The sequence below is a fragment of the Lucilia sericata genome, unplaced genomic scaffold, assembly GCF_015586225.1.
Source record: "Lucilia sericata isolate MDLA Ls3-8-SP2 unplaced genomic scaffold, ASM1558622v1 Contig002767F_arrow, whole genome shotgun sequence".
NCBI lineage: Eukaryota > Metazoa > Arthropoda > Insecta > Diptera > Calliphoridae > Lucilia > Lucilia sericata.
This window is the reverse complement of record NW_023996478.1, coordinates 20,778-42,147: the sequence shown is the minus strand read 5'-3', so window position 1 is coordinate 42,147 and position 21,370 is coordinate 20,778. Positions and strand designations below refer to the sequence as shown.

Here is a 21,370-nt window from a genome sequence, read left to right as displayed (position 1 = left end):
TTAGTTAGTTAGTTAGTTAGTTAGTTAGTTAGTTAGTTAGTTAGTTAGTTAGTTAGTTAGTTAGTTAGTTAGTTAGTTAGTTAGTTAGTTAGTAGTTAGTTAGTTAGTTAGTTAGTTAGTTAGTTAGTTAGTTAGTTAGTTAGTTAGTTAGTTAGTTAGTTAGTTAGTTAGTTAGTTAGTTAGTAGTTAGTTAGTTAGTTAGTTAGTTAGTTAGTTAGTTAGTTAGTTAGTTAGTAGTTAGTTAGTAGTTAGTTAGTAGTTAGTTAGTTAGTTAGTTAGTTAGTTAGTTAGTTAGTTAGTTAGTAGTTAGTTAGTTAGTTAGTTAGTTAGTTAGTTAGTTAGTTAGTTAGTTAGTTAGTTAGTTAGTTAGTTAGTTAGTTAGTTAGTTAGTTAGTTAGTTTAGTTAGTTAGTTAGATTAGTTAGTTAGTTAGTTAGTTAGTTAGTTAGTTAGTTAGTAGTTAGTTAGTTAGTTAGTTAGTAGTAGTTAGTTAGTTAGTTAGTTAGTTAGTTAGTAGTTAGTAGTTAGTTAGTTAGTAGTTAGTTAGTTAGTTAGTTAGTTAGTTAGTTAGTTAGTTAGTTAGTTAGTTAGTTAGTTAGTTAGTTAGTTAGTTAGTAGTTAGTTAGTTAGTTAGTTAGTAGTTAGTTAGTTAGTTAGTTAGTTAGTTAGTTAGTTAGTTAGTTAGTTAGTTAGTTAGTTAGTTAGTTAGTTAGTTAGTTAGTTAGTTAGTTAGTTAGTTAGTTAGTTAGTAGTTAGTTAGTAGTTAGTTAGTTAGTTAGTTAGTTAGTAGTTTAGTTAGTTAGTTAGTTAGAATTCAGAGTGATTTTCATGCAAAATATAATGTTCGTTTACACAAAACGTATTACTTTTATACTGCAATTTTTTAAAGAAAAAAACATGTAACAGAATCATGTTCTCCTGTTCATATTATCATCCCTAAGACTATGAGTTTACATCTTTAGGAGCTTTATGTAAAGTTTTCTCCATTTACATAGTTACTTGAGTACAATTGTTTGCGAAAACACTAAATGACCTTTGTCATTTGCTGTCATCACCGCATAAACTTGTCAATTATATGGAATTTTGTGCCGCCAGTACAGTTGCATAGTTTTGCAATTTCCTTTCTACATTAATTTGAACTCGTTTGCCGTTCTTGTCTCATATTCTATCATTCTCCCCTTTAGTGAGCTGCAGTCTTTAAGTTTTGTAAAAAATCTTCGAGAAAAAGCGAATTGTTAATATACATTTCGTAGAAGAACTCAAAACGTTTGTCATCCCTGCAGTTCGCGATACAATGTCAAACTACTGTCCAATGATTTCAATGCCAAAAAAAGCAGCTTAATACATTTAAGTGCAAAATGTTGTCGTCTTGTACTTTTTCACTTACTTATCTCTTCAATGTCCTGCACACAGTATGTATGAGTACGTATTTCTGTTGAAATTCCACATTACTCATACGCATATATGTCCAAATGTAGGAAAACTAGTTTTCAACTAAATTAGGATTTTTAAATTAAAAACTTAAATAAAACAATTTTAAAGTTACTAAACAAGTATTTCCTTTAATTTTTTTTTAAATTTTGCTATAAACAGTTTACTCTTAATTAAGAAAGAAAATAGTTTTAATAAATCACTTCATAAGAACGAAAGTTTTCATATAATTGTATAAGTTGTGTGAAAATGTCTTAATTAAAAACTACCAAAGTTTTTGCTGTAGTCTTAAGCTATTACTATTTGTTTTAAGTTGTTTTGCTGGTTATAATGGGCCTATAAAACAATTTAAAGAAAAGGGTTTTTTCGAAGTGTTAATTGCTGTTTGTAGTTTAGAAAGAAAAACAAGAAGAAAACGAATGGTATTTATTGGCTTAGATGAGTAAAACGTGTCATGGTAGTCATTTGCTTCTTTAAAATCGAAAACAGAAAAGTTTATTTTTCTGGAAAACTTAAAGATCTGGAGTGAAACTAATGAAAATTTGTGATCACTATTGCTTTTCTTTAAAAATTAATTTTTTTGGCTGAGAATTAACAAATAAATTCTGGGCAAAACTGTTGGTATACCCATCCTGAACGTCCTGCCTTTGCTTAACAACAAAAATATAAAAATTTTTGTTCATATTGACCCTTTGTAATTCAATATTTTTCTCTTACTTTACCAAGTCAAATGGTCATGCTTAACATGACCCAATTTTATGTTAATATTAAAAAGTTTTCTTAAACTTTTGGTTACAAAAAATTTATACAAAACTATAACAAGCCATTTAAATTATTCAGTAAAAAAATATGAATGAAAAACTTCAATAGCTTTTCAATCTACTTTTAACTTTAAAAATTTTTTTCCACTTTTTGTTCAATGATTTTACTTTTATTTTTTGAACAAGTTCATTTATAATAGTTTTTACACAGCAATAACATTTTGTATCGTATGGAAAACTTTATTCCCCTGCTGTTAGTTGTTGTATTTAGTGTTGCAGTTGTGAAGAAGTATTAGAGTAGAGTTTAAAGTAGCAGACCATAAAGTATTTGCAACAAAACACGTGAAACAATGTTGTTGCCTCTTCGAGAAATGAAGAAATGTTTAGTGAAAGCATTTTCATGGTTATTTGAATGAATTGCATTGATGTTTGTTGGAGTTGAAGAGAAGAGAATTCTGAGTTAATCAGGGTTTGCAGAAAAAAAAATTGTTTAGACATATCTAAAGTAGAAATAACTAGTACCGTAAATGATAGGAACTCGTTGTGTAAGAGGAGATTTTGCATCAAAACTCCTGTTTACTTTGGGGAAGTGTCTTCACCTTGGTGTTATTGAAATCCCGAGATATCAAGGTTCACCATTACGTTTAGTCTGTAGGGATTATACCTAGGGGAATTCTATTTATATGAGTACGGGTGGTAAATGACTTCATTCATTCTACGAATTGACTGGTCAGTTATCCATTCACTCTACAATTTCCTACTTTTTTCATTTTATCTTCAATTTACCAAAATTTACTTTAAATCTTTTCACGTTCGCTTACCCTGCTGCAGAACAAACATATAAGAAATTCTATAAAAGTAAAAAGTATTTCAACGATAAAATAAGTGTTAAATAGTAATAGAGGATTTATGGGATTTTCATGCGAACAGCAACACAATCAGTAACATGTAGCAACAAATTCATTTCATTTCAAGGAAATAGTAAAAAAAATTGAAAATAAAAATGTTTTGGTTTACAAAGCACCATCACGCAGTAAATAATATGTGCAAAAAGGATGGTTTTAACTTCGTGTTAAGTTAGAAGGGAATACATATAAAATATTTTTTTTTCAGAAATGTGTACATACATAATAATAATATCCTATAATAATCCTAATATCGATAAACAAAAAACTTATCTTCGATATCAATCAATAAGTTTTGATATGGATTTTGTACATGTAATACAGGAGATCACATTTCCCAAAAATATTCCTTAAAGAACGTTTTATTCTAAATCTACAGCCCAAATACATAATAGCTTCCCAACTTTTAGAAACTATATATTTCCGAATGTCATTGCCAACTACTCGATTCCCTTAAATGGTAACCTCCCTATTATACCTGTATTACTGCTGTCATGTTGCTCACACATGTAAGTAAAAACCACCATCTATGTTACATTATATATATACACTCATATCTGCTACAATATTACACATACATACATCATTATGTATCGATTTAGTGTAATTCTATAACCAAATCAAGGTAAAAGGATGTTGTGCAACCTTTATTTCGCCATAGGATGGTAAGGCTTTAGTTAGTTTAATACCCTTCACCTTCGTGAGATCCATATACATATATAAGTTTGTCAATTCGTTTGTAATTTCCACAATATAATTTAACGATACTATAAAGTATATACATATATTCTGGATTCTTATATATATCGGAATCGATCTCTCCTTCTGTCCGTCTTTTGAAATTAAAATTCTAAAGACCCCAAATGACTTTGAGGTCGAAATCTTCAATAATTCTATCAGACATGTTTCTATCTAAAATCAGAAAAATTGGATCCAAGAAAAACCCAATTGTTGTCTCTGTCTGGGACAAGAAGTAATTTATAAATAAAATGCGTTTTTTTGAAAAATTAAAGAAAATAATTTTAAATAGTTATGTAAATGTTAGAAAAAAAATTTCAAAAAATAATACTAAAAAGGGTACATAATATTCGACATAACTGAATATAGCACAATTACTTTTTCTCTAGATATGCTTCATATTCATCTATTTACATGAATTACTGTGCATTTGGTTTTGTAATTTCCCTTTTAGAAATTTCCCAATAAAGGGCGTGTAAGAGTTTCAAGGGATTAAAACGAAAAATTAAACAAGAAGGAAAGTGTAGTCGGGCACGGCCATATGGTATCCTAACCAATAAATAATCGACTTAGCAAATTATTCTGAACTGATTGTTATACTTTAAAGCTGATATATGACTAATGCGTTAGATATATCAGCCCTAACCCATAATACCCTCCACTTTATAGTGTTGCAGGGACAAAAAAGTTCATCTAAACACGATATTTGATTAAATTTTTCTACAAAAGTTGGAAGACCTTAAATCGACTCCAAATCGTTAATAACGTTCTAATTGATAAAAGAGTGAAAATCTTAATCACTTAAGCTTTCCATCAAAATCCGATTTTTATATGAAAAACCTAAAATAGCCAGTACATCTACATTTTGTTCAGCGAGTCAAAATTTCTCTTAAATCGGAGAAAATTAATCTAAGACATATATGAAAGTCGAAGGTTAAATGCCGCTTCAATTTAGAAAATAACAAAAATCTGTGACAATTTCAATTTTTTATAAAAAATCAATTTTTGTATGCATAATATAAAATCTACTGTAGATCTTTAAATAACGTTCTCATTAAGAAAATAGCGAAAATCTTTGATCTCTTTAATTTTCCATTAAAAATCTTCCAATAATCTTTTAAATTCTCTACTAAAAAAATCGGTTTATAAGTATATGAAAAACCTAAAATCCGCTGTAAATACTTAATGAATGTCCCAATTAAGAAAATAAAGACAATATGTGATTCAGATCATTCAGATTCAGATTTATATGAAAAATAAAAATACCTTAGATCCGTTAATAATGCTTCAATTAAGAAAATATCGAAATCAGAAATTTTCCTTAAAAAATCGACTTTTGTATAAAACTTTTCTTTTCAGGAAATAGAGAAAATCTGTGATCCCTTAGATTTTTCATCGCCCGTAGATCCCTAAATAACATATTCTTAAATATCGTTCAAATTGAGCAATTATGAGAAATTGTTCATACTAAATCGAATTCTAAAGTCGTCTGAAGATCGTCCCAGTTGAGAAAATACCGAAAATTTTTTATCAAAAATCGACTTTTATATAACAATCCTAAAATCGGTTATAAACAGCACATTTGAGAAAACAGCGAAAATCTGTGATCACATCAGTTTTAAATCAAAAATCGTTTTATGTGAAAACTTTAAATTGATCCTCGTCAGAAAAAGACTATTATAAGTAGGAAATAGCCGAAGTTCGGGGTAGGTTATCATATGGTTGGCCATGTCCGAATATAGTTCTTATTATTTTATAAAATAATGCTGACAATTACTGCTAATTTAAACAAAATGTATGTACATTTTTAAGATTTTGTCAATAAAGTAAATTATTTTTTGTGTTCATCCTTAAAATATGCTAAATAAAATTCATCTTATTACGTTCATTGATCATTTTTCCCTTAGTTTTTCTCATTCACTTTTGAAATAGCATACATAAGTGCGTATACATGGCAATAAATGTTAAGTAGGGTCGTTCATAAATTCAAGACAAAAAAAAATCTGAAAATATAATAATTGATGATATTGGCGAATGGACCGATTTTAAGCAATTTCAGTAAATTTTTACGAGCCCAAGAAGGTTAAATTTTTCGACTCCAAATTGAACTAACCTAATGTTAATACCTAAAGGTGTATGAAAAAATAAGCAAAACTTCTCTAGTGAGTGTGTGTGTGTATTTGAAATACTTTACAATTTTTTCTAACCATTCGTTTCCATTTTTTCCACATTTCTTTTTACATACTTTCACTTTAAATTGTATCTGGGTAAAGAGATGCCACTTTTCCTTTAACATAAATGAACATGTTAGATTTTTTTCTTGTTCAACAAAAATGAAATGCACAATTTGTTAAGAACGTAAAAAAGAAGAAGTAAAAGAAAAACGTACAAATAATACAATAAATATAGAAGAGTTGTAGTTGAATGTGTTTGAGTGTATAGAACATGTGTTGCATTCTTGATTTCCTGTTCGAAAACGAAGAAAAACTGTTGGAAAATAAATGAATGTTTCATTTTTTGCTATCAATGGAAATAGATTTCTTTAAAAGTAGTATAAAGACTACATTTGTTGGCTAAATGGAAATATGAAGACAGGTAATTGTAAAGAAATGGAAAAAATATTTGGTTTGGTAAAGTATTTTTTTTTTTTTTTTTGCAATATTCATTGAGCCATAAAAGTGTTAAATAAATTTAAGAATCTTTTTCGTTTTATTGGTAAAGCATTTTCTAACTTAAGAAGGAAATTTTTTCACAATAGAAATTTAAAGATATGTTTTGTATTGAAAATGTACGAAAAATTTGATTTCCTCCCATTCAGCAATATTTAATAAAAGGATAAGGGCTTGACAATAAACTCATATTTTGATTGCAACGTGAAAGCCCATACAATAAACCCTTCAAGTGTTTTTAAACGGCCAAAATAGCTTTATAAGAGTCTCCTGAATGCATCTGTTGCGTTGTGTATATGACAGTGAAGTAAACAAACCGTTATTAAATACTTATGGCCCATGGCAACATGAGTGGGTAATAGTGACAGTAGTTTGGTATTTTATAAACATAAATGAAAAACTGTTTTTCACAGCCGTCATCGACACCAACTACGAGAAGCAAACCTTATCTCAAAATTCACAAAAGTGTATATATTGCGCCAGCGATGGGCACTTAGTTAAATCCTATTTATTATTTCTTCAACTAACACCTGTTGAGTTCAGATCCCTCTGAGTGTAACAACTATAAATCTTGTTATAAGAACATCAGAATTGCTCTTCACTGTCATGCACAACATACATATGTATATGACCGCAATATTACAAAACCATACAGATAGACAGACATATGTATACACAGTTCACGTATCTAAGTATTTCATGTGTATGTATTTCATGAGTTTAATAGTGTCCTTCCTTACACATGTACACACTCAGTATAAACTAAAGCCTCTTAACCCTTGTATTTTGGCATGAATGTTAAACGAAGCGTTAGTTTTGAAAATTTGTGTTTAATAGTTGAATTTATTGAGGGCAAATTTGTTAAGTCTAACATAAAATTTGTTCTGGGAAGTAAAAAGTTTGTTTTGATTATGGAAATTATAGTTCAAATCAGTTTTTAGGAATAGAAGTAATAAAGTAATTAAATTTTAAAGCAAATGTCAGAAATTTTACAGCAAATGATTAATTTAACTATTGCAGAAACAGAACATTGAAAACTTAGTTGCAATTGAGAAAATATATGAAAAATGTTTGTTTGAAAAACATAAAATTTCTTGAATAAGGAACCAATTTAATCAGAATTAGAAAGACCCTACACTCTTGAACCTAACCAGGCAGGACATTCGAGCCCTGACTCTGAAAAACGCATTCGATTACTAACTAACTAACTAACTAACTAACTAACTAACTAACTACTAACTAACTAACTAACTAACTAACTAACTAACTAACTACTAACTAACTAACTAACTAACTAACTAACTAACTAACTAACTAACTAACTAACTAACTAACTAACTAACTAACTAACTAACTAACTAACTAACTACTAACTAACTAACTAACTAACTACTAACTAACTAACTAACTAACTAACTACTAACTAACTAACTAACTAACTACTAACTAACTAACTAACTAACTAACTAACTAACTAACTACTAACTAACTAACTAACTAACTACCTAACTAACTAACTAACTACTAACTAACTAACTAACTAACTAACTAACTAACTAACTAACTAACTAACTAACTAACTAACTACTAACTAACTAACTAACTAACTAACTAACTAACTAACTACTAACTAACTAACTAACTACTAACTAACTAACTAACTAACTAACTAACTAACTAACTAACTAACTAACTAACTAACTAACTAACTAACTAACTAACTAACTAACTAACTAACTAACTAACTACTAACTAACTAACTAACTAACTAACTAACTAACTAACTAACTAACTAACTAACTAACTAACTAACTAACTAACTAACTAACTAACTAACTAACTAACTAACTAACTACTAACTAACTAACTAACTAACTAACTAACTAACTAACTACTAACTAACTAACTAACTAACTAACTAACTAACTAACTAACTACTAACTAACTAACTAACTAACTAACTAACTAACTAACTAACTAACTAGACTAACTAACTAACTAAACTACTAACTAAACTAACTAACTAACTAACTAACTAACTACTAACTAACTACTAACTAACTAACTAACTAACTAACTACTAACCTAACTAACTAACTAACTAACTAACTAACTAACTAACTAACTAACTAACTAACTAACTAACTAACTAACTAACTAACTAACTAACTAACTAACTACTACTAACTACTAACAACTAACTAACTAACTAACTAACTACTACTAACTAACTAACTAACGAACTAACAACTAACTAACTAACTAACTAACTAACTAACTAACTAACTAACTAACTAACTACTAACTAACTAACTACTACTAACTAACAACTAACTAACTAACTAACTAACTAACTAACTAACTAACTAACTAACTAACTAACCTAACTACTAACTAACTAACTAACTAACTAACTAACTAACTACTAACTAACTAACTAACTAACTAACTACTAACTACTAACTAACTAACTAACTAACTAACTAACTAACTAACTAAATAACTAACTAACTAACTAACTAACTAACTAACTAACTAACTACTAACTAACTAACTAACTAACTAACTAACTAACTAACTAACTAACTAACTAACTAACTAACTAACTAACTAACTAACTAACTAACTAACTATCTAACTAACTAACTAACTCACTAACTAACTAACTAACTAACTAACTCACTAACTAACTAACTAACTAACTAACTAACTAACTAACTGAATCATCAGAGTCGTCAAATCGGAGACTACCAGCGTTTTCCTCAAATTACAGATAAGCAAAAAGAAATGCAATTAAGTCTACATATACTTGTATTACGAATTTAATGCAATTCCGAACTGATAGATGGAATCAGAAGTCGAATTTGCTCAAACTTGATCAAATTAACTTTTGTATCGGAAGCTCAATACAATATAAAAAATATAATATAAACAAAAAATTTTGAAAATGGCAATTATTATTTCTGAATCAAGTCTGTTTCTTTTATTATAAAATAACTAAAACTATTCCCTTTATACGGATACTTTTATTTCGATATTATTTTGAATATCTCACGTAAAATACAAACCTTATATTTATCTCCTTTACAAAAAAGTCACGTAGAGTATTCTATCTGTTTGAAAAATTCTAAATAATACTCCAGAGATACATTAGGTAAATAAAAATGTCAACAGAAAGATTTTGAAAAATAACAGAATGTGTACTTTTCTTACAATTCCAGATTTATTTATTCGAATGTAACAAACGACAACTGTCTTCCGAAAAAATCATTGAAATTAAGAGAAAGGTAATAAATTTACCATTACAATGGCACTTTTCGAAGCATACTTCCAGGAAATTTTCTGCCATCGTACATACATCATTCTAAAACTGACTGACCTCTTCCTGAATACATTAATATAAAAACTTCAAACCCTTATCAAACTAAAATGGAATATTCTAGTCAGAAAGATTTTTTACAAACTATCTATTACGTGAATAAATAAATGGAATATTGTTTAAAGGTAAAATAAAAGAGACTTAATAATTAATTTTCCTCCAACAATTTACTAAAATATTAAATTTTCTCTACACAAAAGAAATCGAGAGAAATAAATTCAGCAAAATATGGGTTAAATATCACTTGTCTATGTCAATAGAGATTTTCATTTTATTTTAGCCACTAAAAAGGAAACGATTGTTAAAATACAGTTAGAACGCTATTAAAACTCCCACACTCATACACACACTGACGCGCACAAAAAAAAACTAACACATAAAACTAAAACACATTACACGTACGGTTATAAACTATTTTTAGGTTGAAAGAACATGACATTTAAAAGATTTTGATATCTTAGCCACAGCAAGTAAGACAAACAGGATGAAGGAATAAAACAGAAAACCACAACCCCATAGAAAAGAGACATTAACATGTACGCAAAGATTGACAAGGAATTCACCAGTACTAAAGTAAATACATACTATTAAATATTACAACTACATGGTTAAGTATTTATATGGAACAAGGAAGAACTATAGACTAGACTATAGACTAGACTATAGACTATAGACTAGACTATAGACTAGACTATAGACTAGACTATAGACTAGACTATAGACTAGACTATAGACTAGACTATAGACTAGACTATAGACTAGACTATAGACTAGACTATAGACTAGACTATAGACTAGACTATAGACTAGACTATAGACTAGACTATAGACTAGACTATAGACTAGACTATAGACTAGACTATAGACTAGACTATAGACTAGACTATAGACTAGACTATAGACTAGACTATAGACTAGACTATAGACTAGACTATAGACTAGACTATAGACTAGACTATAGACTAGACTATAGACTAGACTATAGACTAGACTATAGACTAGACTATAGACTAGACTATAGACTAGACTATAGACTAGACTATAGACTAGACTATAGACTAGACTATAGACTAGACTATAGACTAGACTATAGACTAGACTATAGACTAGACTATAGACTAGACTATAGACTAGACTATAGACTAGAATATAGACTAGACTATAGACTAGACTACAGACTAGACTATAGACTAGACTATAGACTAGACTATAGACTAGACTATAGACTAGACTATAGACTAGACTATAGACTAGACTATAGACTAGACTATAGACTAGACTATAGACTAGACTATAGACTAGACTATAGACTAGACTATAGACTAGACTATAGACTAGACTATAGACTAGACTATAGACTAGACTATAGACTAGACTATAGACTAGACTATAGACTAGACTATAGACTAGACTATAGACTAGACTATAGACTAGACTATAGACTAGACTATAGACTAGACTATAGACTAGACTATAGACTAGACTACAGACTAGACTATAGACTAGACTATAGACTAGACTATAGACTAGACTATAGACTAGACTATAGACTAGACTATAGACTAGACTATAGACTAGACTATAGACTAGACTATAGACTAGACTATAGACTAGACTATAGACTAGACTATAGACTAGACTATAGACTAGACTATAGACTAGACTATAGACTAGACTATAGACTAGACTATAGACTAGACTATAGACTAGACTATAGACTAGACTATAGACTAGACTATAGACTAGACTATAGACTAGACTATAGACTAGACTATAGACTAGACTATAGACTAGACTATAGACTAGACTATAGACTAGACTATAGACTAGACTATAGACTAGACTATAGACTAGACTATAGACTAGACTATAGACTAGACTATAGACTAGACTATAGACTAGACTATAGACTAGACTATAGACTAGACTATAGACTAGACTATAGACTAGACTATAGACTAGACTATAGACTAGACTATAGACTAGACTATAGACTAGACTATAGACTAGACTATAGACTAGACTATAGACTAGACTATAGACTAGACTATAGACTAGACTATAGACTAGACTATAGACTAGACTATAGACTAGACTATAGACTAGACTATAGACTAGACTATAGACTAGACTATAGACTAGACTATAGACTAGACTATAGACTAGACTATAGACTAGACGATAGACTAGACTATAGACTAGACTATAGACTAGACTATAGACTAGACTATAGACTAGACTATAGACTAGACTATAGACTAGACTATAGACCAGACTATAGACTAGACTAGACTAGACTATAGACTAGACTAGACTAGACTAGACTAGACTAGACTAGACTAGACTAGACTATAGACTAGACTATAGACTAGACTATAGACCAGACTATAGACCAGACTATAGACTAGACTAGACTATAGACTAGACTAGAATAAACTATAGACTAGACTATAGACTCCAGGCAATTTAAAATTTGAATAGATAAATAAAAATATTAATAATAAGTTAAATAAATTACAACAAACTTAAAAAATATATAATTTAATTTATTTATAACAAAAAACTAAAATAGTTACTAAACTTAACATTTGGTTTAAGTGTTTCTTTGTGACATTACAACATACAGTCTTATTTTCAAAATTTATTATATAAATGCTTAAACTAAACAAACAATTCATTCGATTTTCTCTTTTCCGTTCCTTTTTTTCTAAATAGTAATCACAATTAAATACAAGTCATGCATTCACACATTATGTTCTCCGAACATAATGACGATAAAAAAATAAAATTTTTTCAAGGAAACCTCATAGAGTTCTATTTAAACTGGAGGTTGTGGTGTCGTTTGGGTTTGGGCATCACAAAGGCGATTTAAACGATAACCCAAATAAGCGTCAAACACATAAAAGCTAAAGGCGAGAAATGCAAAAAACTGTAATGGAATAAAGTGGAAAAAAAGGATATGAGAATACAAAAAAATACAGAAAACCTGTTAAAGGAAAGTAATTTCAAATAAATAACTGCCACAATATGGTGTATGGCAACAGAAAAAAAATGAAAGAATGAATGAACCAAACAGTAAATGAATGTATGAATGAATCATATTGCGTCTCTCCTCTACATACCGTTGCAATTGTATAGGATAAAACATCCAAGGATATTGTAACGCAGCCAGCTGTGAAACAGGTAAATGCCAGGAATACATGCAAGTAAAATTCATATTTAACAGCATTGAATTTATAGAATTTACGTTGCCACAATTGATATAGACGTGCCAGTAACACCAACAATGTACAAATAAAGGCAACTATAACGCATGTATTGTAAAAACAGCCGCGAAAATTGTGCAAATGTACCGAACTGCAAACAATACAGAGAAATCCTAAGAAACAGCATATCTGGTAGTCGAGTAGTTGTGTACAATATAAAAACCCAGCAGTAGTCGAACAGTGTATTAGCAGCATCATAAAAATCAATGTCATCATATAGAGACACGTATATATTCGCATACAAATACAGTTACATGCGGAAACGGATTCAGGATGGTTGTTGTTAAAGTTGTTTAATGTTTCGAGGTAAAAGGTGGCGTAATACAAGAAGAATAAAAAGTGATACAAATTACAATAAATCCACACAATAAAATACGATTTATTTGAGCAATGTGCAACAGTGGTGGCATTTTGAAATAAAATGGTTTATTTAAATAGTTTTTTTTTCTAGATCCGTTTTCAATAGATGTTCAATAAGTAAAGGTAACATTATTTCAAAACATAATGTAAAGTGAATTATCTACGCTAGATTTTATACAATAAAAAAAGTAAATTTTGATGAACTAAAAGAAAAATTCAACCAAATCAAATTTTTCCATCCAACCAAATTATCTAAAGTTTTACATAATTGCGAACAAATTAGATAAAATCTGTGGATGAATTAAAGAAAAAACCCTTTACAATTTCTAATCAAAAGGACAGATCTATATAGTATAGTCTATAGTCTAGTCTATAGTCTAGTCTATACCCTAGTCTACAGTCTTGTCTATAGTTAAGTCTATATTTTACTCTATAGTCCAAACTATAGTCTAGTCTATAGTCTAGTCTAGTCTAGTCTAGTCTAGACTAGACTAGTCTAGTCTAGGCTAGACTAGTCTAGTCTAGTCTAGTCTAGTCTAGTCTAGTCTAGTCTATAGTCTAGTCTAGTCCTACTCTAGTCTATAGTCTATAGTGTAGTCTTGTCTAGTCTACAGTCTAGTCTAGTCTATAGTCTATAGTCTATGGTCTATGGTCTATGGTCTATGGTCTATGGTCTATGGTCTATGGTCTAGTCTAGTCTAGGCTATAGTCTAGTCAATAGTCTAGTCCTAGTCTATAGTCTAGTCTATAGTCTAGTCTATAGTCTAGTCTATAGTCTAGTCTAGTCTAGGTCTATAGTCTAGTCTAGTCAGCTATAGTCTAGTCTATAGTCTAGTCCTATAGTCCTAGTCTATAGTCTAGTCTATAGTCTAGTCTATAGTCTAGTCTATAGTCTAGTCTATAGTCTAGTCTAGTCTATAGGCTAGTCTATAGTCTAGTCTATAGTCTAGTCTATAGTCTAGTCTATAGTCTAGTCTATAGTCTAGTCTATAGTCTAGTCATAGTCTAGTCTATAGTCTAGTCTATAGTCTAGTCTATAGTCTAGTCTATAGTCTAGTCTATAGTTTAGTCTATAGTCTAGTCTATAGTCTAGTCTATAGTCTAGTCTATAGTCTAGACTATAGACTATAGTCTAGTCTATAGTCTAGTCTATAGTCTAGTCTATAGTCTAGTCTATAGTCTAGTCTATAGTCTAGTCTATAGTCTAGTCTATAGTCTAGTCTATAGTCTAGTCTATAGTCTAGTCTATAGTCTAGTCTATAGTCTAGTCTATAGTCTAGTCTATAGTCTAGTCTATAGTCTAGTCTATAGTCTAGTCTATAGTCTAGTCTATAGTCTAGTCTATAGTCTAGTCTATAGTCTAGTCTATAGTCTAGTCTATAGTCTAGTCTATAGTCTAGTCTATAGTCTAATCTGTAGTCTAGTCTGTAGTCTAGTCTATAGTCTAGTCTATAGTCTAGTCTATAGTCTAGTCTATAGTCTAGTCTATAGTCTAGTCTATAGTCTAGTCTATAGTCTAGTCTATAGTCTAGTCTATAGTCCTAGTCTATAGTCTAGTCTATAGTCTAGTCTATAGTCTAGTCTATAGTCTAGTCCTATAGTCTAGTCTATAGTCTAGTCTATAGTCCTAGTCTATAGTCTAGTCTATAGTCTAGTCCTATAGTCTAGTCTATAGTCTAGTCTATAGTCTAGTCTATAGTCTAGTCTATAGTCTAGTCTAGCTAGTCTATAGTCTAGTCTATAGTCTAGTCTATAGTCTAGTCTTATAGTCTAGTCTATAGTCTAGTCTATAGTCTAGTCTATAGTCTAGTCTATAGTCTAGTCTAGTAGTCTAGTCATTCTAGTCTAGTCTATAGTCTAGTCTATAGTCTAGTCTATAGTCTAGTCTATAGTCTAGTCTATAGTCTAGTCTATAGTCTAGTCTATAGTCTAGTCTATAGTCTAGTCTATAGTCTAGTCTATAGTCTAGTCTATAGTCTAGTCTATAGTCTAGTCTATAGTCTAGTCTATAGTCTAGTCTATAGTCTAGTCTATAGTCTAGTCTATAGTCTAGTCTATAGTCTAGTCTATAGTCTAGTCTATAGTCTAGTCTATAGTCTAGTCTATAGTCTAGTCTATAGTCTAGTCTATAGTCTAGTCTATAGTCTAGTCTATAGTCTATATAGTCTAGTCTATAGTCTAGTCTATAGTCTAGTCTATAGTCTAGTCTATAGTCTAGTCTATAGTCTAGTCTATAGTCTAGTCTATAGTCTAGTCTATAGTCTAGTCTATAGTCTATAGTCTAGTCTATAGTCTAGTCTATAGTCTAGTCTATAGTCTAGTCTATAGTCTAGTCTATAGTCTAGTCTATAGTCTAGTCTATAGTCTAATCTGTAGTCTAGTCTGTAGTCTAGTCTATAGTCTAGTCTATAGTCTAGTCTATAGTCTAGTCTATAGTCTAGTCTATAGTCTAGTCTATAGTCTAGTCTATAGTCTAGTCTATAGTCTAGTCTATAGTCTAGTCTATAGTCTAGTCTATAGTCTAGTCTATAGTCTAGTCTATAGTCTAGTCTATATCTAGTCTATAGTCTAGTCTATAGTCTAGTCTATAGTCTAGTCTATAGTCTAGTCTATAGTCTAGTCTATAGTCTAGTCTATAGTCTAGTCTATAGTCTAGTCTAGTCTATAGTCTAGTCTATAGTCTAGTCTATAGTCTAGTCTATAGTCTAGTCTATAGTCTAGTCTATAGTCTAGTCTATAGTCTAGTCTATAGTCTAGTCTATAGTCTAGTCTATAGTCTAGTCTATAGTCTAGTCTATAGTCTAGTCTATAGTCTAGTCTATAGTCTAGTCTATAGTCTAGTCTATAGTCTAGTCTATAGTCTAGTCTATAGTCTAGTCTATAGTCTAGTCTATAGTCTAGTCTATAGTCTAGTCTATAGTCTAGTCTATAGTCTAGTCTATAGTCTAGTCTATAGTCTAGTCTATAGTCTAGTCTATAGTCTAGTCTATAGTCTAGTCTATAGTCTAGTCTATAGTCTAGTCTATAGTCTAGTCTAGTCTAGTCTATAGTCTAGTCTATAGTCTAGTCTATAGTCTAGTCTATAGTCTAGTCTATAGTCTAGTCTATAGTCTAGTCTATAGTCTAGTCTATAGTCTAGTCTATAGTCTAGTCTATAGTCTAGTCTATAGTCTAGTCTATAGTCTAGTCTATAGTCTAGTCTATAGTCTAGTCTATAGTCTAGTCTATAGTCTAGTCTATAGTCTAGTCTATAGTCTAGTCTATAGTCTAGTCTATAGTCTAGTCTATAGTCAAGTCTATAGTCTAGTCTATAGTCTAGTCCATAGCTAAGAACGTCAAATTGATCATATGCTATAGACTTGAATGCATACTTTTCTATACACTAGACTATAACCTAGTCTATAGTGTAGTTTATAGTCTAGTCAGTAGCCTAGATTATAATCTAGTCTTTATTCAAGTCTGTAGCATAATCTATTCATTAAAGGCCACTAGCCTTTGCAAGAAACTAAATCTAATAGCGGTTTTTGTGACATGGTTTGATCGGAAATTTTGGAAAAAATTGGCAAAACTGCGTATTGTCGAAATAAAGAATATACGTAAGTATGTTCTTCAATTAATTTACTATTTCTGCATTTCCGACATGTTTTGATCTATGAACTTGGCTGAGTCTAGGGGGCTTTCGTAACAAATTCGGCTCCTTTAATTCTACTAAAGATTTATATGTGTCAATCCAAAACATCAAAGATATAACTTATCGTAGAAGATATAACTTATCGTAGATATATCCATAAAGACAAAATTCTTCAAGTTTTGCATCTTGTAATATAAAAATAGTTTTATTAACACAACTTAAACAAAATATTTTATATATTTTGCCAAAAAAATTGTCTTATCTCAACATAAGAGTTTGATAATTTTTAACACTAAAGTAGATTAAGATAATTGAAAGCGAATTTTATTAATAAAAAGTTTCTATAGTCAAAAATAAAGTATTTTTAGAAAATTTGGCTCTTTCTATTAAGTAAGTTTTGACATCGAGGCGGTCAATTTTGGACTTCTACTTAGTAACGTTAACGTAATAATCTATGATTAATAATAGTGAAGACTTTTTTATCGTCTGCAGTATGCGTTCCATTTATTGTTTGTTTTTGAAGTCATATAATTTTGTTTAACTCTGAGTACTAAAACATTTTTTTAATTTAATAATTGTGGTTGCTTTGTTTAAAGATAAAGTGATATTATTTACTGTTTATAATTATGTGAATAGAAATTATTTCACATTAATTTTATTATCGTTTTTCACTTCCTTATATAGAAAATGTACAAGTAGAACATCTATACTTTATTTAGTATCTAGTTATGCTTCATTGGTTTTTACTAGGGATGCCAAACGGGACTGGCTTTTACAAATCCCGGGATTCGGGATTTTGAAAATTGCAATCCCGGGATCCCGGGATATTTCGGGATCCCGGGATTTTTCGGGATCCCGGGATTTTTCGGGATTTCGGGATTTTACGGGATTTCGGGATTACATGAATTTATTTATTTTATATATGAAAATCTTTAAATCATCATATTTGTAAAGAAAATTGTTTAATTTTGTGGAAATTTAGAAGACAGAAGATATATTTAAATTAAAACAATCCAATTAATTCCAATTTTTAAATAAAAACTTTCAGAATTGCATAATTTCTGAAACTTTTTAAATACATACTTACTTCCTAAATAAATATCAAGTTCCGAAATTAGACATAAGCACTTTTTAAAACCTCATACTGTTCCATGTGAACTAATAATTATAACAGATACCAATTCAATTATCCGTACATCAATTTAGAACCTATTCTTTGAAAAATATTTGGAACTTTACACAAAATACATGTTAGTTTTGGAACATGTTATTATATTCGTAGTATTAATTTAAAATTTTATGTGCATTCAGAACAAGGTAATTTACCTTTACCGGTATCACTCAGATTTGTAGAAAGTTAGAAATGTAAAATCCTCTAGTATTGAAAAATAAAGTTTGTATTCGACTGTGCCGAAATTAAATACCCACCATCAAAATATTGTAATGTATTGATATTAATATCAGCATCAATGTGATTTTCAGAGGAGGTCCAATTAGGTTTTCTTGTGTCAATTTTGGTCCAAATTTGCATCACAAATGGAATGAGTCTTCTAACTCGTGTTTTTAGCTTACAGACACAGAATGTGTATACTTTTTGGGTCGGTCTACGACCAACATTTCGATGTGTTAACAAGTAAGAAGTTATAGTTGGGCGAAGCCTACCATATAATACCCTACACCAGTTATAAAATAAAATGTGATTTATTGTTCATAATAAAGCATCTAAGTTGAATTGTACCTTGCCTCAGATATACTTTAGCTATTTTTTGTTGAATAAAATTGTGTACATTTAAGTCATATTTCGAAGGGGGCTTTGTATAGGAGCTAGGGTCAAATGAGGCCGTATCATCAAAAAATACATCAGGGTCATGAAGGCTAGTATAGAACTTGGCTTTGCAGCTTTTTGTCGAGATACGAGTATATTAAACATAATTATGAACTTAAAAGCCCTATTCGGCGGGTTCAGTTGTATGGGGGCTAGGTCAAGTATTGGACCGATGTTACACATTTTCAATAGGATCCGTCTCTAGTACAATAGAAGATCATGCAAAATTTTATAGAATTATCTTCAAAATTGCTGTAGTTTGATTACAAGGTTTACACGGACGGACGGACAGACGGACGGACATAGCTTAATCGACTCAGAAAATGATTCTGAGCCGATTGGTATACTTTAAGGTGGGTATAGGACCAATATTATTGTGCATAACAAAAATCAGCACAAACCCAATATACCCTCCCCACTAAAATGGTGTAGGGTATAAAAACGAAGTGAATAAATAAATTTATATGTGCTATGTGTATGGAATCATACCACTTTAAAAAATAAAAGGTTTAAATATGTATAAAATTAGCTCTGCGGAATTTAGTTTTGCATGAGTCGAAAATAAAATAAGATCGTAATTTTCAAGTTAATGAAAATTATGGCTCAAAAAAAGAAAATAAAAACAGTTTTTGAAACAAATCCCGGGATTTATTTTGAAAAATCCCGGGTTTCGGGATATTCTAATCCCGAAAAAATCCCGGGATTTATTTTCCAAATCCCGGGATTCGGGATTTGCCAATCCCGAAAAATCCCTGGATTTTCGGGATCGGGATTTCGGGATTGGCATCCCTAGTTTTTACTAAATCTTAAAACAAACAAAGTTTCAATATACACTATATATTTATAATATGTATAGTTTCTTCATTTAGCACTACTTTTTGATAACAATTTATATTATTTCTTAAATTTTTCTCACAAACATTTTATCTATTTAAAACACTGTTTTATTGCGAAAATAAGCAAAAAAGAAAAAAAAAACTTAAAAAAAAAAACGTTGAAGAAAATGAATCTTTAGGTAAACACATAAATGCCAGATGTTTTCAGGAAAGAATCCAATTCTTTAGCAAGTATCTGAGAGTAAAGGTAAGAGCAGAAAGAAAATAATCTTTACCACCACCCTACCAAAAAAACATCTTTATACGCATTCAATGCCACACACACGTTTACACATTGCAGCTAAAGACAACTTACCATGCAACAAATTTTTAAAATACCGGAAATGGATTTCAAATAAGTCGCATCATATGCCAACGGGGCCGACATAGCTGAGATTGTTAATGTAAGTAAGCGATTGTAAATGTATGTCAACGACGATCAAGTCGTAGCAGAGGAAGAAGAAGTGAAGGAAGTAAATAATCCAAATACCAGAAGAAACATTAAATTGTTATATTCAATTTAAGTTTTATAACATCTTTTTTAAATTGTCAATCTAAAATTCCAGCAATTTTTTTACTATTTATTCACACATTTTTTGTTTGTTTATTAGAAATAAATTTAATAAAATTTCTATTATTTATTTAAATTATTTTGTTGTTGTTTTGAATTTAGCTTTTTTTTATTCTATATTTTTGTTTAATGCTTCCACTTGTTTGGTTTTATTGATACTAAATTTTAAAAACCACTTGCGTTTGCTTTGTTTCCAGAATAAGAGAGAGTAAAGAGAATGTAAGTATATTTTTATTTTAGCTTTTATTACTGAGTAATTGTTTTGGATGAGAGTATTCAAATGATAACGTTTCTTCATTCGTTAGAGTGTAAATGAGTAGAAAAGTATGTGCGTGTTTTTCATAGCTTTGCGATTTTTTGTTTACCACATCAAAATCTGAAAAAATCAGTAGTTCTAGTCACTAGAACTACCAGAACCCGCATATTTTAGCAGCATAATTATCTCGTCGTTCTACATTGCGTTTCTGTTAGTGTGCTGTGGTTTTGTTGTGTGTAGTTTGATTTGTTTTGTTTTTATTGTGATTATTATTTAATTTTATTTTTAATACACTTTGTTTTATTTATTTAGTTGTTGTTGCATTTGTGGTTTGCTTTGGTTTGTGTTTACGATAATAATTATTAAATTGAATTGGAATGAAATCAAATTATTTACAAATTCAAATTAAGCGATTGGTTTAGTCTAAACTAAACAAACTAAAATGTTTGTGAAATGTGTTCAAAATAAAAATTAATGATGTATGCATGTCTGTGTGTTTTTGAATAAAAATAATGTTTCAAAAATACAATGTGATTTTTAATTGTAAAATTTTCATTAGAAGATTTTTAATAGTAAAGGGTTGCTCTTTAAGGGGTTAGATAATGATCAACAACAAGTTGATCTGATCAGTTCTAGGTCTAGTTCAGTTCTAGTTGAGTTCTCGTTCAGTTCTAGTTCAGTTCTAGTTCAGTTCTAGATCAGTT

At 29.8% G+C, this 21,370-nt stretch overlaps 1 protein-coding gene across 1 annotated transcript; it reads right to left on the bottom strand.

Annotated features, from left to right (window-relative positions):
* Positions 1 to 12,407: 12,407 nt before the first annotated feature.
* On the bottom strand, positions 12,408 to 20,570 carry LOC119614294. Its single transcript, XM_037970432.1, has 3 exons — positions 20,156 to 20,570; positions 13,005 to 13,277; positions 12,408 to 12,811 (listed from the first exon to the last, which is right to left on the bottom strand). The coding sequence occupies exons 1-3, from the start codon at positions 20,225 to 20,227 to the stop codon at positions 12,701 to 12,703; spliced, it is 456 nt and encodes a 151-aa protein (XP_037826360.1). The 5' UTR covers positions 20,228 to 20,570; the 3' UTR covers positions 12,408 to 12,700.
* Positions 20,571 to 21,370: the final 800 nt, after the last annotated feature.